At 50.1% G+C, this 18,166-nt stretch overlaps 1 protein-coding gene across 2 annotated transcripts in view; it reads left to right on the top strand.

Annotated features, from left to right (window-relative positions):
- Positions 1-13,422: 13,422 nt before the first annotated feature.
- HMCN2 (hemicentin 2) overlaps positions 13,423-18,166 on the top strand; it is a 133,595-nt gene continuing 128,851 nt past the window's right edge. For both annotated transcript variants that reach the window (XM_073222828.1, XM_073222826.1), the window contains exon 1: positions 13,423-13,816. In XM_073222828.1, the coding sequence (XP_073078929.1) occupies positions 13,567-13,816 (250 nt within the window). In that variant the 5' untranslated portion in view covers positions 13,423-13,566. The remainder of the gene's footprint in view (positions 13,817-18,166) is intronic.

Raw genomic sequence — 18,166 nt, 5'->3', positions numbered from 1 at the left:
TCTCCTAAAAAGAAACCCTGTTCTCATTAAGCCGTCACTCTCCATGCTCGCCTGTCCCCAGCCCTTTGCAACCACTAGTCTGCTTTCTGTCCTGTGGATTTGCCTATTCGGGGCATTTCGAGTGAGGGGAATCACGGTACGTTTGTGCCCTTGTGTCCGGCTTCTTCGGCTCAGCGTGATGTTGTTGGGGTTCCCCCGTGCCGTGGCTTGCCTCGGGACTTCCTTCCTTTTTGTGCCTTCCCCAGTCTTTAAGATGGGAGGGACCCAGCCCCTGCAGACCCCGTGGAGGGAAGGAACTCCTCTCCACAGCAGGCTTGACTAAGGACAGGCCTTCTGAGTGGCTCCCATCTGCACCCAGAGCGGCCAGGAGTGTGCAGGGGAGACTGAGGTTTGCCAGGCTCCCGCACTGTGCACCCCTGCTGAGCACTGGGTCCTCAAGCATGAGCCCTCCTGTCGGCGCATGCAGCACCCTCTGCTCATCCGCAGCACAGCACTCTCTGCTCATTTGCAGGGCCGGGATGGCAACAAGATCCGCCTTCCCGGCCAGCGAGAGACTCATGGGGGGGTGCTGCGCAGAGGGGGGGGGCTGCGCAGAAGCCGCACTTAGAAAATAATCACTGACTGACGGGTGGTCCTCAGTGCTATGCCTCCCCGAGGAGGGTCTGACAAATTCCAAGGGCAAGAGGCTGAAGACAGTGCGTGCAGGCCGAGGATTTCTCCAGATCTGAAGGAAGGCTGAAGTTTCCTCTCTGGACTGTGCTGGCTGTTCACCGCCCACCTCTGCTCCAGGCCCTGTCTCAATTTCAGATCCTCCGAAAAGGTCTTGAGTCTGGGATTCAAAGACAAAGGGTTTACTGGGGAAGTGATCTCAGGGTTTTGTAACAACCTAGGAGGTGGGTATCATCCTCATTTCACAGATGAGAAAATGGAGGCTCAGAGAGTCTGAGTAAACAGATACCAATACTACCCTTGGACTCTTGATAGATTTTTAAATTGCATTTTCTTAAAAGCCCTGTTTTCGCAGCCAGTTGGCATGTGCAAGTTCATTAGTAAATCAAGAAATACACATAGAAAGAAATATAACACACCTTCATCTACCATGGTGGCACAGCTTTCTAAATTAACACTCAACATTGGGGAGGGTGTAGAAGAAAGACTTCCACCCACCCCAGATGGAAGGTTATACTGGCACAGACTTTTGAGGATACATCAAAAGCCATCAATATGTGTACTCTGCAACTCAGAAATCTGCTTATAGAAGAGTTTCCATCCAAGATGAAGTGGATATGTGCAAAAATTCAGCAACAAAGTGCTCACTGAGTCTAAACAAAAATAATACGCGATTCCAACAGCCTTGTTTGTACTTAGGGAAACACTTCAAACAGTGGAGACAAGGCATCCTTTTAATGTCATGCTAGAGCGTTTCCAGCGCGCCCACCTGAGGATCAGCTGATTGTCTTGGGAGTTGTACGTTCCTTGGACTTTCTAATCGCCTTCCACTAGGGATCAGCTATTTTACAACTCTGTGGAGTTAGCGGCTGATTTGTAGACAACTGATCAGGTGCAAAGACTTTCTTTTCTGCCAGGTAGAAAATACCCACCTGGGGAATCCCAGCATTCTATCCAGTTTAACAACCTGTGGGCAGTCCATCTTCCGCCAGCTGCTCCACTCCAGTCCCCTTCATGTTCTCTTTGAACTGTCTTTGTCATTCTGGCTGCATGAAACTATTTATTTGTAGGAGAATTATGATTTTATCATTTTGAGAATTCTGCTTTCACACTTGTAATACTAAAGGTAGGACACAGCACAACTGTCTGATTATAGGGCACCGACTAAACAGGTTATGGTATGTACCCACGTATCATGGATTGCAAAGCGGCCACTGAAAATCAGGTTGTAGAAGACGTTTTAGTACTGTAAGTAAAAAAGCAGATTCCAGAACTCGGCATAGGATGTTGTCATTCTTGTGAAAACAAGGTGCTATGGATGGGGTGTTTGTGTACCCCTGCCCAAGCTCCTATGTTGAAATCCTAACTGCCAAGGTGATGATGTTAGGAGGTGGGGCTTTGGGAGGTGACTCCATTAGGAGGGTGGAGCCCTTTTGAATGGGATTAGTGCCCTTATGAAAGAGAACCCAGAGAGCACCCCGCCTCTTCTACCATGTGCGGGCACAATGAGAAGACAGCCATCTTCTTGGAGGTGGGCCCTAAGCAGACAGAATCTGTCGGCGCCTTGATCTTGGGCTTTCCAGTCTCCAGAATTGTGGGAAATAAATTTTTGTTCTTTATAAGCCACCTGGTTTATGGTGTGGTGTGAAAGCAGCCCAAGTGGACTCAGACACAAGCAAAGACAGAGCTCTGAAGTTATATTCACCAAGGTAGTAAAGTGGTTATCCTGAGAAACTAATTTAAGGGATATTTAAAATTTTTATCATGTGTCTTCAATTTTCTAACTTTCTGTAATTAACATGTCATGGTTTTATAAGAAAAATCCCTTAAAAACTCATCTATTAAGTTCTTTTCAGAACTATATGCTGGTTGCTTTTACTATTCCATACTAATCTTTTTAGGCATCTGTATTTTTATTTTTCAAATTAAGGTAATGCAAAAATGACTCATTTTTTTTTGGTGGAAAGTTCTATGAATTTTAGCACCTGTATAAATTTGTGTAACCACTGTGACTGTAAGGATCCGGGATGGTTCTGTCACTTCAAAACACTTCCTTTGTGTTGTCCCTTAAGGGGCACATGCTCCCCTCACTCCTAACCCGTGGCCACCAGTGACCTGTTCCCGCCGCTGTATCACTACTGTTTTATCTTGTTGAGAATGTCACATAAATGGAAGCACACGTTATTGGGAGGCCACCGAGAGGATGTGGCTGCCAGCTGACCTGCGGGTGGAGGCTCCCCACCCTTTGGAATATCCTCCCCACCTACCTTTGCGCGGTGGGAGCCGATTTCAGGGACGCGGCCCTAAGGGAGTACAGTGGTGTTGAGACCATCTAGCAGTGTATGTGACTAAACCCTGTAAGGCCTCCATGTACGCTTTCAAGATTCTGGTGAATGTGTACAGAGATCTACTCGTCTTGCGGTGTCCAAGACAAGCCTGGTAGGGAAGTTCACATGCTGGATAGCCCTGCCGCCTACCCAGCTGGACTGTCCTGCCTCTGTCTTCTGTCTCTCCCTGTCCTCATGTATGTGGGGCCAGCTTCAGATATCACTGGGGGCCGCATGTAACGTTTGGAAGCTGACTTGTGTCAGCTCAATGCCCTCTACAGCCATGCAGCTTGGTGCTTGTATCAGAAGCTCATTCCCCTTTGTTGCAGAGCAGTGTGGGAGGACCATGTCTGCTTATCCAGTCCCCTGCTGAAGGTCACTGGAGTCATTTCCAGTCTAGGGTGATTACGAATAGCTCTGAACATTCATGTGTAAGCTTTTGTATGGACATGACAGTTGAGTTTCAAGCACACATCTGCCTAGAACTTATTTGTCGTTGCATTCCTATGGCAGTTGTGAGGATGGAGTCTAGGTACACAGCGCCTGCCCCCTGCCTGACCTCCTCACGACCACTGGGTTTTTTTTCCCTGGAACTTTGTGGGCTGGTGAGGGATGGTGGATGGAAAAGTAGGAACTGGCCTAAAGGGGCTAAATTAATTTGCATTTTCTAAAGGGCTCATTGCTATTGGAAGGAGCAGACAATTGCTTTGGAAGGAAGAGGGGAGCTGGAATGCAGGAGGGGAGAGAGATTTGCAGGTGTAGCTATGAAGGAGTGGGGTCTTTGTGGGGAGATGGGTTGAGAATCCATTTTAGGGAGTAGGGAGAGGTATTGTGTAGGGTAACCCCCCTTTTCCAATTCTCCAAGAGTCCTCAGTAAACACCACTTGACTCCGGTGCCTTTGGAAGGCATTTTCCTTTTGGCTGTGACATCTTGCCGAGCTGGGCCTGACGGTCAGATGAAGGCTGAGCTGTCATGTACAGTGCACTAATTTGGGGGGCACCCTCCAGGGGCGTGGGAGAATAGGTTTTCTCTCACTGCAGGCCCAGCAGGCCCCGGATTGTGCTTCCCATGCCAGCAGGGATGAGTTGGCAAGAACATTACAAGTCGGAATTCAAGGAACTCCTTAATTATGAAAGCGCTGTATTTATAGTGGATCGCATCCTTCAAGCACAGGTCATCAACTCCCTCTGTGAGCACACTTTTCTGGTTACATCAAAAAATATATTTTTCCCCCCATTTCAAGTTTACAGAGCTAGGATGAACCACTCGGGGTGGGGCCTTCATCGGAGATGTTTGGAAAAAAAGAGGGAAACAGCCCAACCCAGATCCTTAAGCGCCCTTCCCACTCGTCTTCCCTGCAAATGGGAACGAGATGTTAGGGCCAGTCATGGTAATAGCTTGTTGCACTCAGCAATTATTGAGGGCTTGTTGGGTGCCAGAGCATTTCACATTGAGTGCAAACGGCGAGGCCAGGACCTGGCATGTGGAAGTGCTCAGTGCCTGCTGACTGGCCAACACGGGTCGGCTCTGCTGTGGGCGCTTCACTGCTCAGCAGGTTTGCTCCTTTGATTCGTCAGTCAGTTGCCATCTCATGAGAAAGACAAGCCCAGGAGGCCATTTCCTAAGTAAAGCAACATTTTTCCACTTCAACATTTAGGACTTTAGTTATAAATGGCAGAAACCCAATCCAAATGAGCCTAAGCAAAACAGGGGCCTTATTAACTCACATTGTCACACCACTGAAAGTCTGGGGTAGTGACTCAAAGATGTCAGGCTTCTCTCGCTCCCTCTTTCTGCTGCTTGTCTCTGCTGGCTTCCTTCTCTCCTGCTGCAGAAGGTCTCCTCCCTGGGCTTGGGGGACATGGTTGCGGGGCACCCCACCATTCACAACCTTTGAGTCCTATCCCCCCAGAAGCAAGTCTTCCCCAGTAGAAACATCCCAGGGAAGGATGTTGATTGGCTCCGATTGGGTCACATGCCCAACCCAGACCAATCACTGTAGCTGGAGGGTTGGGACAATATGGTTAGTTCAGTCACATGACCGCTCTTTGGTTGGGGGAAGTCTGTTGGAGTTCATTGCAGAAGGGACGGAGCAGCGTTCTTAACTGCGGGTAACAGAAGCTAACCTGATGCGCTACTGGGCGCTCACAGGTGCGTTGGTCATGCTTGCGCTGCCAGGCGGGAGGAGCCTGAGGACTAGCGGCCGCCGTGCGCCCCTGGCCTGCCACGCCAGGCCTATGTCCCTCTGATGTAAGCCTGTTTCTACTAAATGTCAAACGAGAGATCTTTTATAATGGACAGAGTCCACACCATAAATCTTGCGCTTGGCAGCAAGTCTTCATGCTAAGAAGGTCACAGCCCGATGTCTGGGCTGGGGAGCATCATTTCCCTCCTTCATATTTTCCAATTGGGGTTTCCTGGGAAGCTGTTCCAGGCGCCATTAATCTAGACATTTTTCATCTGGTTCTTTTTGCAATTCTCTGCTTTAATTAAAGGTCAACTGTCATGGCTCAGTTGTCAGGATTGATCTGTTTCTGCGATTGACATCATCTCGGTGACACGGTGGCTTCTTCGGTGGAAATTTCCTGAGGGTAAATTGAATTGGCAGGAATTTAAAGGAGACGAGGGGTTGGGGGTCCAGGGATGCAGGACAACCCGACCCCCAACTGTGGCGGCTGAGCTCAGATTCACTCAGAGGCGGAGGCCCCGGCTGGCCACTGCAGGTCGCCTGGTCTTTGGGGACACCTTACTCCGGTTCTCCACCCGCCCTCCCCAGGCAATCACTCCCTGCCCTTTAAAAAAATTGTGATGAAATACACATAACACAAAATTAACCATTTTAATTATTTTAAAGTGTGCAATCCAGTGCCATTTAGTACATTCACAATGCTGTGCAACCGCCATCCTACCTAGTTCCAAACATTTTCATCTCCCCAAAAGGAAACCATACCTACTAAGCAGTCACTCTCCACTATCCCCTACCCTGCGCCCGAGGAAACCACCAGTCTGCTTTTTGTCTCTATGGATCTGATCCGATTTTTCCAGATTCCATATCCATGGAATCATACAACATACAGCCTTTTGTGCCTGGCTTCTTTCACTTAGCATGATGTTTTTAAGGCTCACCCATGTCATGGCATGAATCAGTAATACTTTTTCATTACTGAGTAATATTCTATTGTATAGATAGATTACATTTCTTTCTTTTTTGGGGGGTGGCTTTTCCTGTTTATTTATTTATTTATTTTACGAGTTTATTAAGGTTATTCTTTTTTTTTGGTATCATTAATATACACTTACATGAGCAACATTGTGGTTACTAGATTCCCCCCATTATCAAGTCCCCACCATATACCCCATTACAGTCACTGTCCATCAGTGTAGTAAGATGCTATAGAGTCACTACTTGTCTTCTCTGTGCTATACTGCCTTCCCCGTGCCCCCTCTTACGTTATGTGTGCTAATCGTAATGCCTCTTTTTCTCCTTATCCCTCCCTTCCCCCCCACCCTCCCCAGTTCCTTTCCCTTTGGTAACTGTTAGTCCATTCTTGGGTCCTGTGATTCTGCTGCTGTTTTGTTCCTTCAGTTTTTTTCTTTGTTCTATACTCCACAGATGAGTGAAATCATTTGGTACTTGTCTTTCTCCGCCTGGCTTATTTCACTGAGCATAATACCCTCTAGCTCCATCCATGTTGTTGCAAATGGTAGGATTTGTTTTCTTCTTATGGCTGAATAATATTCCATTGTGCATATGAACCACATCTTCTCTATCCATTCATCTACTGATGGACACTTAGGTTACTTCCATATCTTGGCTATTGTAAATAGTGCAGCGATAAACATAGGGGTGCATCTGTCTTTTTCAAATTGGGCTGCTGCATTCTTAGGGTAAATTCCTAGGAGTTGAATTCCTGGATCAAATGAGATTTTCATTTATTCATTTATTTATGATGGACATTTGGGTGTTTCCACCTTTTGGCTGTTGGGAATAAAGCTGCTGTGAATGTGGGTGTGAAATTTTTTTAACACCTGTTTTCAATTCCTCAGGGTCTACCTCTAGGAGCGGAGTTGCTGGAACCATATGTAGTTTTATGTTTAATTTCTTGAGGGACCGCCAGACTGTTTTTCGCAGCGGTTGCCCCACCTTACACCCCCCTGCCCTTCTCTTCCTCACCTGGCATTCTGAAAGACTTTGCGGTGATCTTTCTTACCTGTCATGCTTCCACTCTGTTGCCTTGGAGACAAACTCTCTGGATCTTCTGGTTGACAAGGGTCAATCTGCCAAACAGGTGGAGCTGATGTACTAAGGGGACTGGGCGAGGGGGTGTCTGGCCTGAGCCATTGGAGGGGCTTTCTGTGGTGAATCCCTTCATCTTTGCTGCTTAGCACAGAGCAGTTGGTGCTGGTGCTGGGGCTGGGCACTTAGGCCTGAGAGGAGGGGGGGCCGTAGCTGTGACAGGAGGGGTTCTGATTTGGGGGCAGTTGGGGTCTTATGGAATTTCTGGCTTTAATGACCCTGTCCCCAAGAAAAGGACTGTCCAATTCTGACCATGTTCTCCAGGCCCCTGGGGGAAATCATCCCTCTAATGTAAAAGTGCAAATTAAGGGGATTACTAAAGAAACTTGAATACGGCTTATGGGCTTTTAATTGTACTGATTATGCTTGTGGGCTTATAAAACAATGAATGAAAGGCCTGGACTTTTTTTGTTCTATCCATGCATTCACACAACACTTATGTATTGAGGTCTCCTCTGTGCCAGGCTTGGGACTATGAAGGAAACTGAGTCAAATGTGGTCTCTGTTCTTCGGGGACACTTTCTCAGGAATCCCTTTCTGCAGTGGGCAGTCACAGCTCTTTCCTCAGGGAACCTCAGCACCTGCCCCAGGGTAGAAGTCCAAAGGCAGCACAGGAGAAGAAATCTAGACATAGACCAAATTGTGTGACAATCCTGTAAACCACTCGCGAAGATCAGTGTCCTGGGTTTTTGTTTGTAGCCTGAGTAGAAATTGTTGTGTAGAACTGTGGAGCATGAGGGAGACACTTGCAGGAGGACACACACCTCAGTGAGATTGCTTTTGGTTGCAAGTTACAGAGAAGGCTGCACAATTGGCTGAAGTAGGAAGGAAAATGCAGTATTGTGCACGATGCAGGGCAACTCCAAAGCCCTCTTTTCTTTCATCCTCTCAGACTGGCTCACGCATGGTTTCAGGCTGCAAAGGTCCAAGTGTCTCATGCAGACATGATATTAAGTGGAAGAAGGGGGCTCTGTCTCCCTTGTGCCTCTTTTTCTAGAAGATTTCTCATTTAGCTTTTACAGTTGGGCCTACGAATCATCTCACATTAATTTTTGTGTATGGTGTGGGGTGGGGATCCAGGTTCATTGTTTTGCTATGCAGATACTCAGTTGTTCCAACACCATTTCTGAAAAAGACTCTCTTTTCCCCACTGGCACCTTTGTCAAGAACCAATTGCCCATGTATGTGAGGATCTATTTCTGGACTCTCTTTTCTCTTCTATTGGCCTATCCATCTTCCTTTTCACATATGATACACTGTCTTAATGATGGTGCCACAGAATAAGGCCACAAATCAGGTAGTGTAGGTCCTCTGACTTTGTTCTTTCTTATCTTAGTGGCCAGAACTGCATCAAATGCCCATTCCCAGCCCAGTCCCTGGCAACGGGAGCGGGATGACAGACGTGCCTACCCAGACAGGAGTTCCCTTGGGGAGGGGAAAGGGTCGTCTTTCCTCAAGTCACAGGGAAGAAGAGTAGACAGTGGACCAGAAAGCTCGCGGAAAAGTCAGACTTTCCAGAAAGAAGGGGCCGGGGAGGGGGAGACCTCAGGGTAAGAAGCCAGCAGTGTGTGCCAAAAACCACAAAACTGTTCAATGGGGCTTTTAATTATGAGAGAGAGGGAGAGAGATAGAGAGAGAGACAGGACAAAAGAATAAAAGGGACAGACAGTAAACCTCAACTCACTCTGGATATTCTTGCCAGCCACCAGTGACAATGATAAAGTGACATCATGACCATAAATGACAAATGACAACAAGGCTTACGGTACAGGACAGTGAGCAATGACCCCTGCCAATGAGGCGGGCCCCTTGCCCTCAATGACAGCATCAGGGACTCAGCGGCCTGTGAGCTCCATCCAGGGGACCATGGGCCTGTCTGGGTGACAGGGAGCAAGTCTTCAAGTTCTTGAGTTCTTGGCTCTGCTTAGTTCATTTAATTGTTTGTTCTTGAAAACAAGGAGATGGGCAACAGTTCCCGTGTCTCTTGAGAGGCTCAAATATTTTTGGGATGGTCTCAAACTATTCCTTATGGTGCATGTGATTTGGAGGCTGGCTCCATAGAAGGAATGGATTCAGCAGTAAATTACTCAAGTGCCTGGTGCCCGGAGCCCTCGGCATGTTACGCAGAGGCCAGCTTCCTGGCCGCAACTCCTCATCTGTAGTAGCTCCATCTTCCCGAGTTGTTTGTCCATTCCTCTGACTCCCTGCTAGTTCTGTCCTTCAGGGCCCTCGCTTAATTCTTTAATTCCTTCTAGGAAAGAGAAACCAGGCTTTCAGACTTTTCAGGCTCTGGGTGGGTGTCCATGACCTCGGGCAGACTCACCTGCTTGTCTACACGGTTGTTTTCTCCTCTCATGTTGCCCAGCAGTTTGGTTAAATGCGGGTGGGGGGTGACTTTGCAGCATGTCTAAGAGGCTAAATATCTGAGTCTTGAGTCCAAGTCCAGCCTGAGTAGCTGCTCACCAAGCTCCACATTAGTTCTAGAAGTCCTGCTTGCTGGGAATCCTGTCCAAACCACCCCTGCTTTCTGGGGCAGCATGGAGTGGTGCAGGCGATCACAGGTTCTGGACAAAGGCAGTTATGATGTGATGTCCAGCCTGGACACAGGACTTCACCTCTCTGAGCCTCAGTTTCTTCATGTGTCCCATAAAGAGTGAATAGTGACCATAGCAGTTGTTAGAGGGGGTCTTAAGCAGGGAGTCTGGCACCCAGTAAGGACTGGGTATTAGTATTTTACTCTTTCAGAGGAACGGAGCAGATTCCTTCAGGGAGAGCGCTTAAATGGAACAAGATGACAGGTGGTTTTTAGAAACCCGGAAGTCTAATATGGCTGAGACTTGGGTGTACTTTGGGACTGGGACATAAGGAAGCATAAGGAAGGCCTGTTGTTATGGAGGGGCCACTTCCCTTTGACCAGCCAAGCATCCAGGGCCCCGGGTTCTGATCCAGCCTCTCCGCTGGTCTTGGGTCCCCACTGCAGACATAGTGGACAGGACTGGATTTTCAAGCCAGGGCTGAGAGTGGTGAGCTGAGCAGTAACAGTGCTTGCTCCCTCTGAGGGGAGAGGCCAGGCCCACATGTGGTGTGTTAGGACACAAACAGCTCCTCTGAGACTGTTCCTTCTGGAAATAGGGGAAAAATGTGAATTATCTGGAGCTCAAAAATGTGGGCTCCCAGGCGGCCTGGAAAGACGAGGTGGTGGGGTGGAAATTGATGGATGAGACTTGGTTGTGTTTTCTCTGAGCCTTCTGTGCTCGTGCATGGTCCTGCAGGCCATGTGTACTTGGACGGCCATGGGCTGTGGCCTTGGGGAGCACTGAGCGCCTGGCCAGGCCCATGCTGTGGGCAGCACCTCTGTCCGCCCTAGATGAGGTGCCAGGTGCCAGCCCAAGGTTCCCTTCTGGGCAACTGGAGGCCTTACCACGATGAGCTCCAGCACTCTCCTGCATCCTGCCTGTGTCTCCAGGGGCCCCCTGCAGGTGGTCTTGGAGTTGTGGGGCTGGAAGAACCATCAGAGGCCATCTTGTCAGCCCCCTCTGTCTCAGATTACCCTACAAATGGAGACACCAAGGGCCAGAGGCATGGAGAGGCTTGCTCAAAGTCACAAGGCTATTTCAGGGCTCAAATCCATGATTCCATTTGTCCTCAGGATCAGTCCAAGGAGAAGCGTCTTGTTTTCTTTGGGGCCAGTTCTGCTCTCACATCCTCGGGGAGTAGGTTTATGGCTTCTTGGCATCCACAAGTTCTACCCTCTGAACTTCTGCCCCGCTGACCTTTCTGCAATGCACATTGGATCAGGTTGCTCCCCTGCCTGACACTCTTCACCAGCACCCAGCTTTGGTGGAATCTCCTACCCTTTGCAAGACATTTAAGGTCCTGCAGGATCTGGCCTGTGTCCTCTGCCATCAGCCTCCAGCTGCCCTAGGCTAGTAGTACTAGATCTCTTGTGTCTGCCTGCCTTTGCACATGCTGTTCCTGCTCCTCAAATGCCCTTCCCCTCTTGTTCTGGAAATCTTCTCAGGCCCTTCTGTGGCCTCCTCTGACCCCTAAGGCTCAGCCACTCCTTCCTCTCAGAGGAGCTCTTGGTAACTCCACTATTAGCACTTATGTCATTGCCTTAGAATTATTTGTTTATGTGCCTCTTCTCCCCAGGGTAGGAAGCATGTCTTACACATCTGGATGCCCCCCACCCCCAACAGTGCCTAGCAGAGTGCCTGACACCCAGTGGGCTCAGCCCATGTTTGTGGAGTGAATGCCTGAAGGACATGTCGGTCTCCAAAGGTCCCCTGTACTGTGCCTGAAACGTCACCATCTGTGAGGCCTGCTTGGTTCCTGGCTCCTGTTCGGTTTTGCCTTCCCACAGCTGGGGCCTCTCTTCTCTCTCCAACAGCTGGCCCAGCCCTGCCCGGGCTCTGGGGCCAATCATGGCCTGAGCCCAGGGACATTTAAAGAGCCCATGTTTGGAAGTGCAGGTAACTCAGCCTCCGTGAGCCTGGCTGGGCTCTGCTCTCACCTGAGCCTGGGCACCTGGCTCCCACCGTATCCCAGAAAGCAGGCAACTCCATGGAGACCATGCTCCCTGGATGCCTGCTCTTTTTATGCCAGAGCCTTGCCCTGCTCTAGAACTGAGTGTCTGAGGATGTTTTCTGCCTCCCCATCATGGCCAGTGCCCAGGTACCGGGCCTCTCTAATGCCCATTGACCCATTCATGTGGCATACCTTCCTTGGGCACCTACTGTATGCCAGACCCCAGGTCTCTGCTGCCATAGAGCTCACAGTTGTGGTGGGTGGGGCAGACCTGCAGAGATGACACTGGTGATCATGTGGTCAGTGCTAGGACATGGGGTCGGACAGGGGGCTGTGGGGTCACAGGGCAAGCATGCTAAAGCAGCCTCAGAGGTGGACTGTGAGCTGAGATCGAAGGGCAAGGGGTGGGGGCCTTCCTCCTGGTTGAAGGTTCTGGAGGGGCCAGGGCTGGACAACTGTCCCGCAGCTCAGCCACAGGCCCAGAGCCCTCAGCCATGTCTTCCCAGAGGAGGGGCTGGGGGGTGAGGACGGAAAGGTGCCCTCTCACATGGCTCTCGAGACCAGGCACGCTCACAAAGGCTGTCTCTTCTCTACCCATTCAGGCACCGTTTAGTGAGTCCCCATCACATGCCAGGGACTGGGCTGGGAATTGGGGGCTGATCAGGGGAACCAGGACACAGCCCTGCCCTCCGGCTACCCCGGGGCCAGTGCAGGGAGGAGGGGGGAGAGGCTTAGCAATAAGCCACAAGAACACAGCCTGATGAGCAGGGAAAGCTGTTAGGGCTGGATGGGCAGGTGGAGCCCCGGCAGTGCTCACGGCACACACACGTCCCAGAATCCTCACATGCAATCAGTCCGTGGGCCCTGGTGAGGCAGCTGCGCAGCAGGGCATCCCCACCTTCCGGAGTGTCGGGGGACCCGGGACAAAGTCTTGCCACACTTAGGGGAGACCACAGAGCCTAGGCGCTTTAGAGTGTAGAGACATGGCTTCTATCCCCGTCTCCACCACTTGAGAGCTGAATGACTTTGGGCAGAGCTGAATGACTCGCCCTCTGCTCATCTGTAAATTGGGTTTGGTGTTAATCTTCCATCTAGGGTTGCAGTGAGTCATTGGAGGAAGGTACAACTATATGAAACTATAAGCTTAGCACATAGTAGGTACCCAACGTATGGTGCTTGATTATGAAAACAGTGATAATTATAACTGGGAACCACTGATCTATGCGGAAAGAAAAGGCCTGGCAGAGTCTGGGTGTGTGCAGGTTTTAGGGGGCTGAGGCCGCTGCGGCCCGGTCTCGGGGGCGGCGTCACCTCCCCCTCCCCGCCCCCGCAGCGGGCGCGCGGTGGGCGGGAGGCGCAGGTGTCCGCCGCGTCCCTGCATCCGTCCCTCGGCGCCTTGGCCACGGCCCCAGCTCTCCTCTGCCGTCCGCCCCGCGTCCTCCCCTAACCTCGGGTCTGGACCGGCGAGCCGCGGGCCGGGAAAGTTTGAGTCACCGTGGGGGGAGCGGCGGAGGCGGGGCCGTGACCCCGAACGGGGTGGGCTCTAGGACCCGCCTCGGGCTCCCAGCAGGGGGACCCCGCCGCCAGCCCCCGTCCCGCGCGCACCGGCTGCTACCCGACGGAGCGGGACGGCGCGCTGCAGGCGCGCGCTGGGCAGCCGCTGGGTGCACCGGGCGGCGAACGCGCTCGCACCAACCTGCGCGCCGCGCAGGCAGAGCAGCAGCTCGAGCGCCGCAGTCCGCACCATGCCCCGTACGCCGCTCCTGCGGCTGCTGCTGGCGCTCTCCGCCGCCGCGGCGGGGGCCGGCGCGCCCGGGCCGGCGCTGCCCCCCATCACGGGGGACGCCACCCTGGCCGTAGTCTTCGACGTCACCGGCTCCATGTGGGACGACCTGATGCAGGTGATCGACGGCGCCTCGCGCATCCTGGAGCGCAGCCTGAGCCACCGCAGCCAAGTCATCGCCAACTACGCGCTGGTGCCCTTCCACGACCCAGGTAGCGCCCCCCGGCGTCCCCTCCGGGCGCCCCGTCGCGGCTCGCTCATCCGCTCGGCCGCCGCTGGTGCGCCCCGGCGCACCTGGACCCCATGGGCTGCCCGGCACCTGAGCGCGGCGCCCTCCCCACACAGTCGCTCTTCCCGATCCCAGGCACCTGGGCAGCCCTCGCAGCCGCCCCTTCCTGCCGCAGGGAACCTGCTATGCCCACCTCCCACGCCTCCAGGTCGCCCTGTCAGGCTAGTGACGGGATAGCTGGGCTCATTGCGTTCAGATGCCGTGCAGCCACCTCTTGCTGTGCTCCTTCAGCAAGCGATGTCACCTACTTGAGTCTCAGTTTCCCCATTAATGAAATGGGGTGAGACCTGCCCTGCCTCCGAAACTGGCTGAGACTTTGAAATGAGGCGTTTGTGTCCAGGATCCGGCACGCGATGAGCCTTTGCGTTTTTACTAGGGATTTGCGTTTTTACTAGGTCTTACTTCTTAGAAGCGGCTCCCAGCATGGGCTTCGGAAGCCACAAGAGCCCTGGAAGGCAGGCGAACTCACCCTGCTGAGTCTTGCCCGGCTGCCCTTTCTCTCTCCCCTCTTCTAGCCAGGTGGCCTCATTCTCACTGTTCGGTCCCCTCTTCTCCCCTGCAGGCAGCACCTTGTCCCCTGCAGCCCCCTAACTTTCAGTTTAGTGTTAGGGGCACCCCCTGCCGAGTATGCTGAGTTCCTTCTGCGTAACAGGACTGCTTTTTTCTCCAACACTTCTTAATGAAAAAATTTTAAATTTAACTGCAAAACAGGTACGGAAAGGCATTGAACATTCGGCTTCCAGCCACCTAGATCCTATGATTAATATTTCACTGTTTCCTTATCATATGTCTCTCCATCCATCCACCTTTCTATCCAGAAGGATAGTTTTATCAAGCCACAAAAGAAAATAAAAACGGTGGATTCCTTGCAAAATCGTACTGCTGAGGACAGCACAATGGCCCAAGGCTGTATGAGATTGTGAGCCCTTTTAGAAGAATTTGCTTTTATTAATCACATCACTACAGTATTTGGGAAACAGGCAGCAGCGGTGTGACCTAATCCCACACAGGAGCCCTGGATTCTGTACAGCTCAAAACTCAAAGCCCCAAAGCCCCCGGGTCTAGAATAAGGTTTCCGAGGACTTCAAGGAGTCCCCACCTCAGGGTCAGGGGACAAGAAGGTTGGGGGAGCCCTGAAGGCATGGGTTGTGAGGTGTGCCCTGAGGCTTCCGTTCTGACATGGGTCACCCTTTGTTGTTGTCCAACTCCCTCCCTTTCTGGATCATTCTTGGACTTCCAAAAACATCATTGAGAGAGAATCAGAGAAACTGAGGCTCAGGACGCAGATGGGACTTACCTAAAGCCACTAACCAGGATGATGTAATTTCTGATTCATAATTCTGATTAGTCTCTAGAATGCTTGCCCTCCATCGCAGGGCATTCTAGCAGTTGGCTGGAGCGAGCCGCAGTGAACCAGGGCCGGGCTGGGCCCTGGGGGCTGTCCTCACTGCACCCTCTCTGGCTGTCAGCTCCTTGAGGCCCCCTCCCATCCCGGCCTTTCCACTCCTCCCTGGGCACTGAGCAGGTGTGAGACCTTCCCTCCATCCTCTATGGAACCAAAAGCCCAATCCTCCTCCCCTGTCCCCCAAGCCACCCTCCCTACAGACACCTCCAAAGTCCAGGCGCCGAGGGGGACCTCAGCATTTACCGAGCCCCTGCTGTGTGTGGTTCCTAGTGTGAAGGGGGCAGGGTTCACACCAAGGAGCAGGTAGCCTGCCGGCAACAGGCCACACAGAGGGTAGAAGGTGTCACACTCTGGTTCCCACACGCACTCCTGACGGTTGTGCAGTGGGGGAGGGGACTAGATAAGGGCGCTCTGAGGAAGCATTGGGGCAGGATTGAAGAACATGTGTGAATGTTTATTAGCTTTGACCATTTGCCCAGCCGAGGCTAGGTGCTGGGATGCAGTGGGGACAGAGCCTGAGCACATGGCACTTTCTGGGTGGAGCCTGACATGTCGGGACAGGTGTGTAGGGGAGCCAGGGCATAGAAGGAGTGACACGGGGAAGCAGGAAGGGGTGAGATTGGTTGGGACTGTGACTTTGGGTCTGAGGATTTGGAGCACTTGAATTTCCTTCTTTGGACTGTGAGCAGCCACTGCAAGTTTCTGAGCCGGGATTAGAGCCGTGGTTTAGATTTCCGCTGTGTCTTTTGAATCAGCCAATGGAATTCTCTTCGATGGAAGAGAAGCTTCACAAACAGGGGTTTTAGCAGAGCGGGTCCCCCAGGGCTGCATGCTGGGAAGGCCTTCTTAAAGGAATCCCCTAGGACCAAGCTTTGCAGGGAAAATATCAGTGGTTCTGGACTGCACATGCCTGGAGATAAACCAGGACGTGTGCCTTGGAAATATTTTATTTAAAGTTTTAAATGAAAGAAAAAGGCGGGTATAGTCCCAAACTCAAGAGTTAGAATTTTGCTAATGGTTTCATTTTGGCTGAAAATTCAGTTCGTTTTCAGTTCTTCTCTATTAAAATGTTGCAAAAAGCACCCTCACATGTAAATCTTTGCATCTTTCATTGGTTTTTCTGTAGAATTTTCTCGAAGGAGAATTTCTAGGTCGTTTTGAACACACTGTGTGGGTGGGAACTCTTCAAATTGTTTTCCAAAATGTTTCAGGAGTTGAAATTTCCACCAGAAGTCTTTGAGGGGCCCGTTTCAGAGTAGCCACCCCCAACACTGGGAATTAGGAAAAAAACATTTATCCCTAATTCAGAAGATGCAAAATGTTATCTTCCTATTTTAATTGCTAGTGAGGTTCAGCACATTTTTGAGTGATCACTGGATTTTTTTTTTTTTTTGGTGTGAATTTCTTCTTTTCTCAGTCATTAGCACCTTTCCTTATTTTTCCACTGGAGTTTTAGTGGTTTTCTGACCAGTCGGTATGAGGGTGTTATATTGATGATATTAACTGGCTGTTGTTATGAGGTTAGTGTTTTTCCTGGGGGGCGGGGTTGTCTTTTAGTAATGTCTGTGATTTCTGATGTTTTGAAGTTTTAAATGTTTGTGTAGCAAAATGCATTGACTTTTTCCCCTTGTAATTTCTTCAGTCATGCTTAGAAAGACTGCTTTTTCTACCACAAAGTCAGGTTCCGTGTTCCAGGCTTTTTCATGTGTTTTCTCTCTGTTTTTCTTTATATTTAATCTGGAATTTAAAAAATTGATGCATGGTGTGAAAAATAATGTGATTCTTCTAGTATGGGGTACTTAATTGTTCAGGTACATTTGGTTGAATACTCCTTCCTTTTTTCATTCATTGAATCCAGCCTTCTTCCCAAATTATTAACAATTTATCTGGGCTTTCCATTCTGTCCCGTTGTATGCCAGCTTTGGTGCCAGGAGCACATTATATTCATTACTTGGCTTTATAATAGGTACTAATATGACAAACTGTCCTCATATTCTTTTTATTAAAAAAAAAATTCCCCAGCTTTCTTGACATATAATTGACCCATAATATGGAGTAAGTTTAAGGTATACGATGTGTTGATTTGACACATATATATATTGAAAAATGATCACCACTATCGCGTTAGCTAACACCTCCATCCTGTCACATAATCACCATTTTTTTTTTGTGGTGAGAACATTTAAGATCTACTCTCTTGGTAACTTTTGAGTATATGACACAGTATTATTAGGCTATAATCACTGGGCCCTACACTAGATCCCAGAACAAACTCATCTTACAGTTTGTACCTTTTAACCAACATCGCCCCATTCCCTCCACCCCATAGCTGCTGGTAACCACCAATCTCGTTTCTGTTTGAATTCAGATCCCACCTATAAGTGAAATCATACAGCATTTGTCTTTCTCTGACTGTATTCACTCAACATGATGCCCTCAAGGTCCTTCCAGGTTGTTTCAAATGGCAGGATTTTCTTCTTTCCCATGGCTGAATAATACTCCATTGTGCATATATATATACCACATCTTCTTTACCCATTCATCTGTCGATAGTTGAAAAAATGTAATAAGCTTTACATTTTAGAACAGTTTTGATCTACAGAATAATTGCAAGGATAGTACAGATGTTCACATATAACACCCCGCCTTCCCTGTTATTAACATCTAACATTACTATGGTATGTTTATCACAATTAAGGAACCAATAGTGGCATATTATTCTCACCTAGAGTCCATTCTTTATCCCAGTTTTCTCATTTTCTGTCCCAGGATCCCAGCCAGGACACCACAGTACCTTTAGCTGTGGTGTCCACTTAGCCTGCTTTTGGCTATGACAGTTTCTCAGACTTTGTTTTTTGATGAGTATTG

This window comes from Manis javanica, chromosome 2 (genome assembly GCF_040802235.1).
Source record: "Manis javanica isolate MJ-LG chromosome 2, MJ_LKY, whole genome shotgun sequence".
Taxonomy (NCBI): Eukaryota; Metazoa; Chordata; class Mammalia; order Pholidota; family Manidae; genus Manis; species Manis javanica.
The sequence above is the reverse complement of the archived record's forward strand: the minus strand, read 5'-3'. Positions and strand labels throughout refer to the sequence as shown.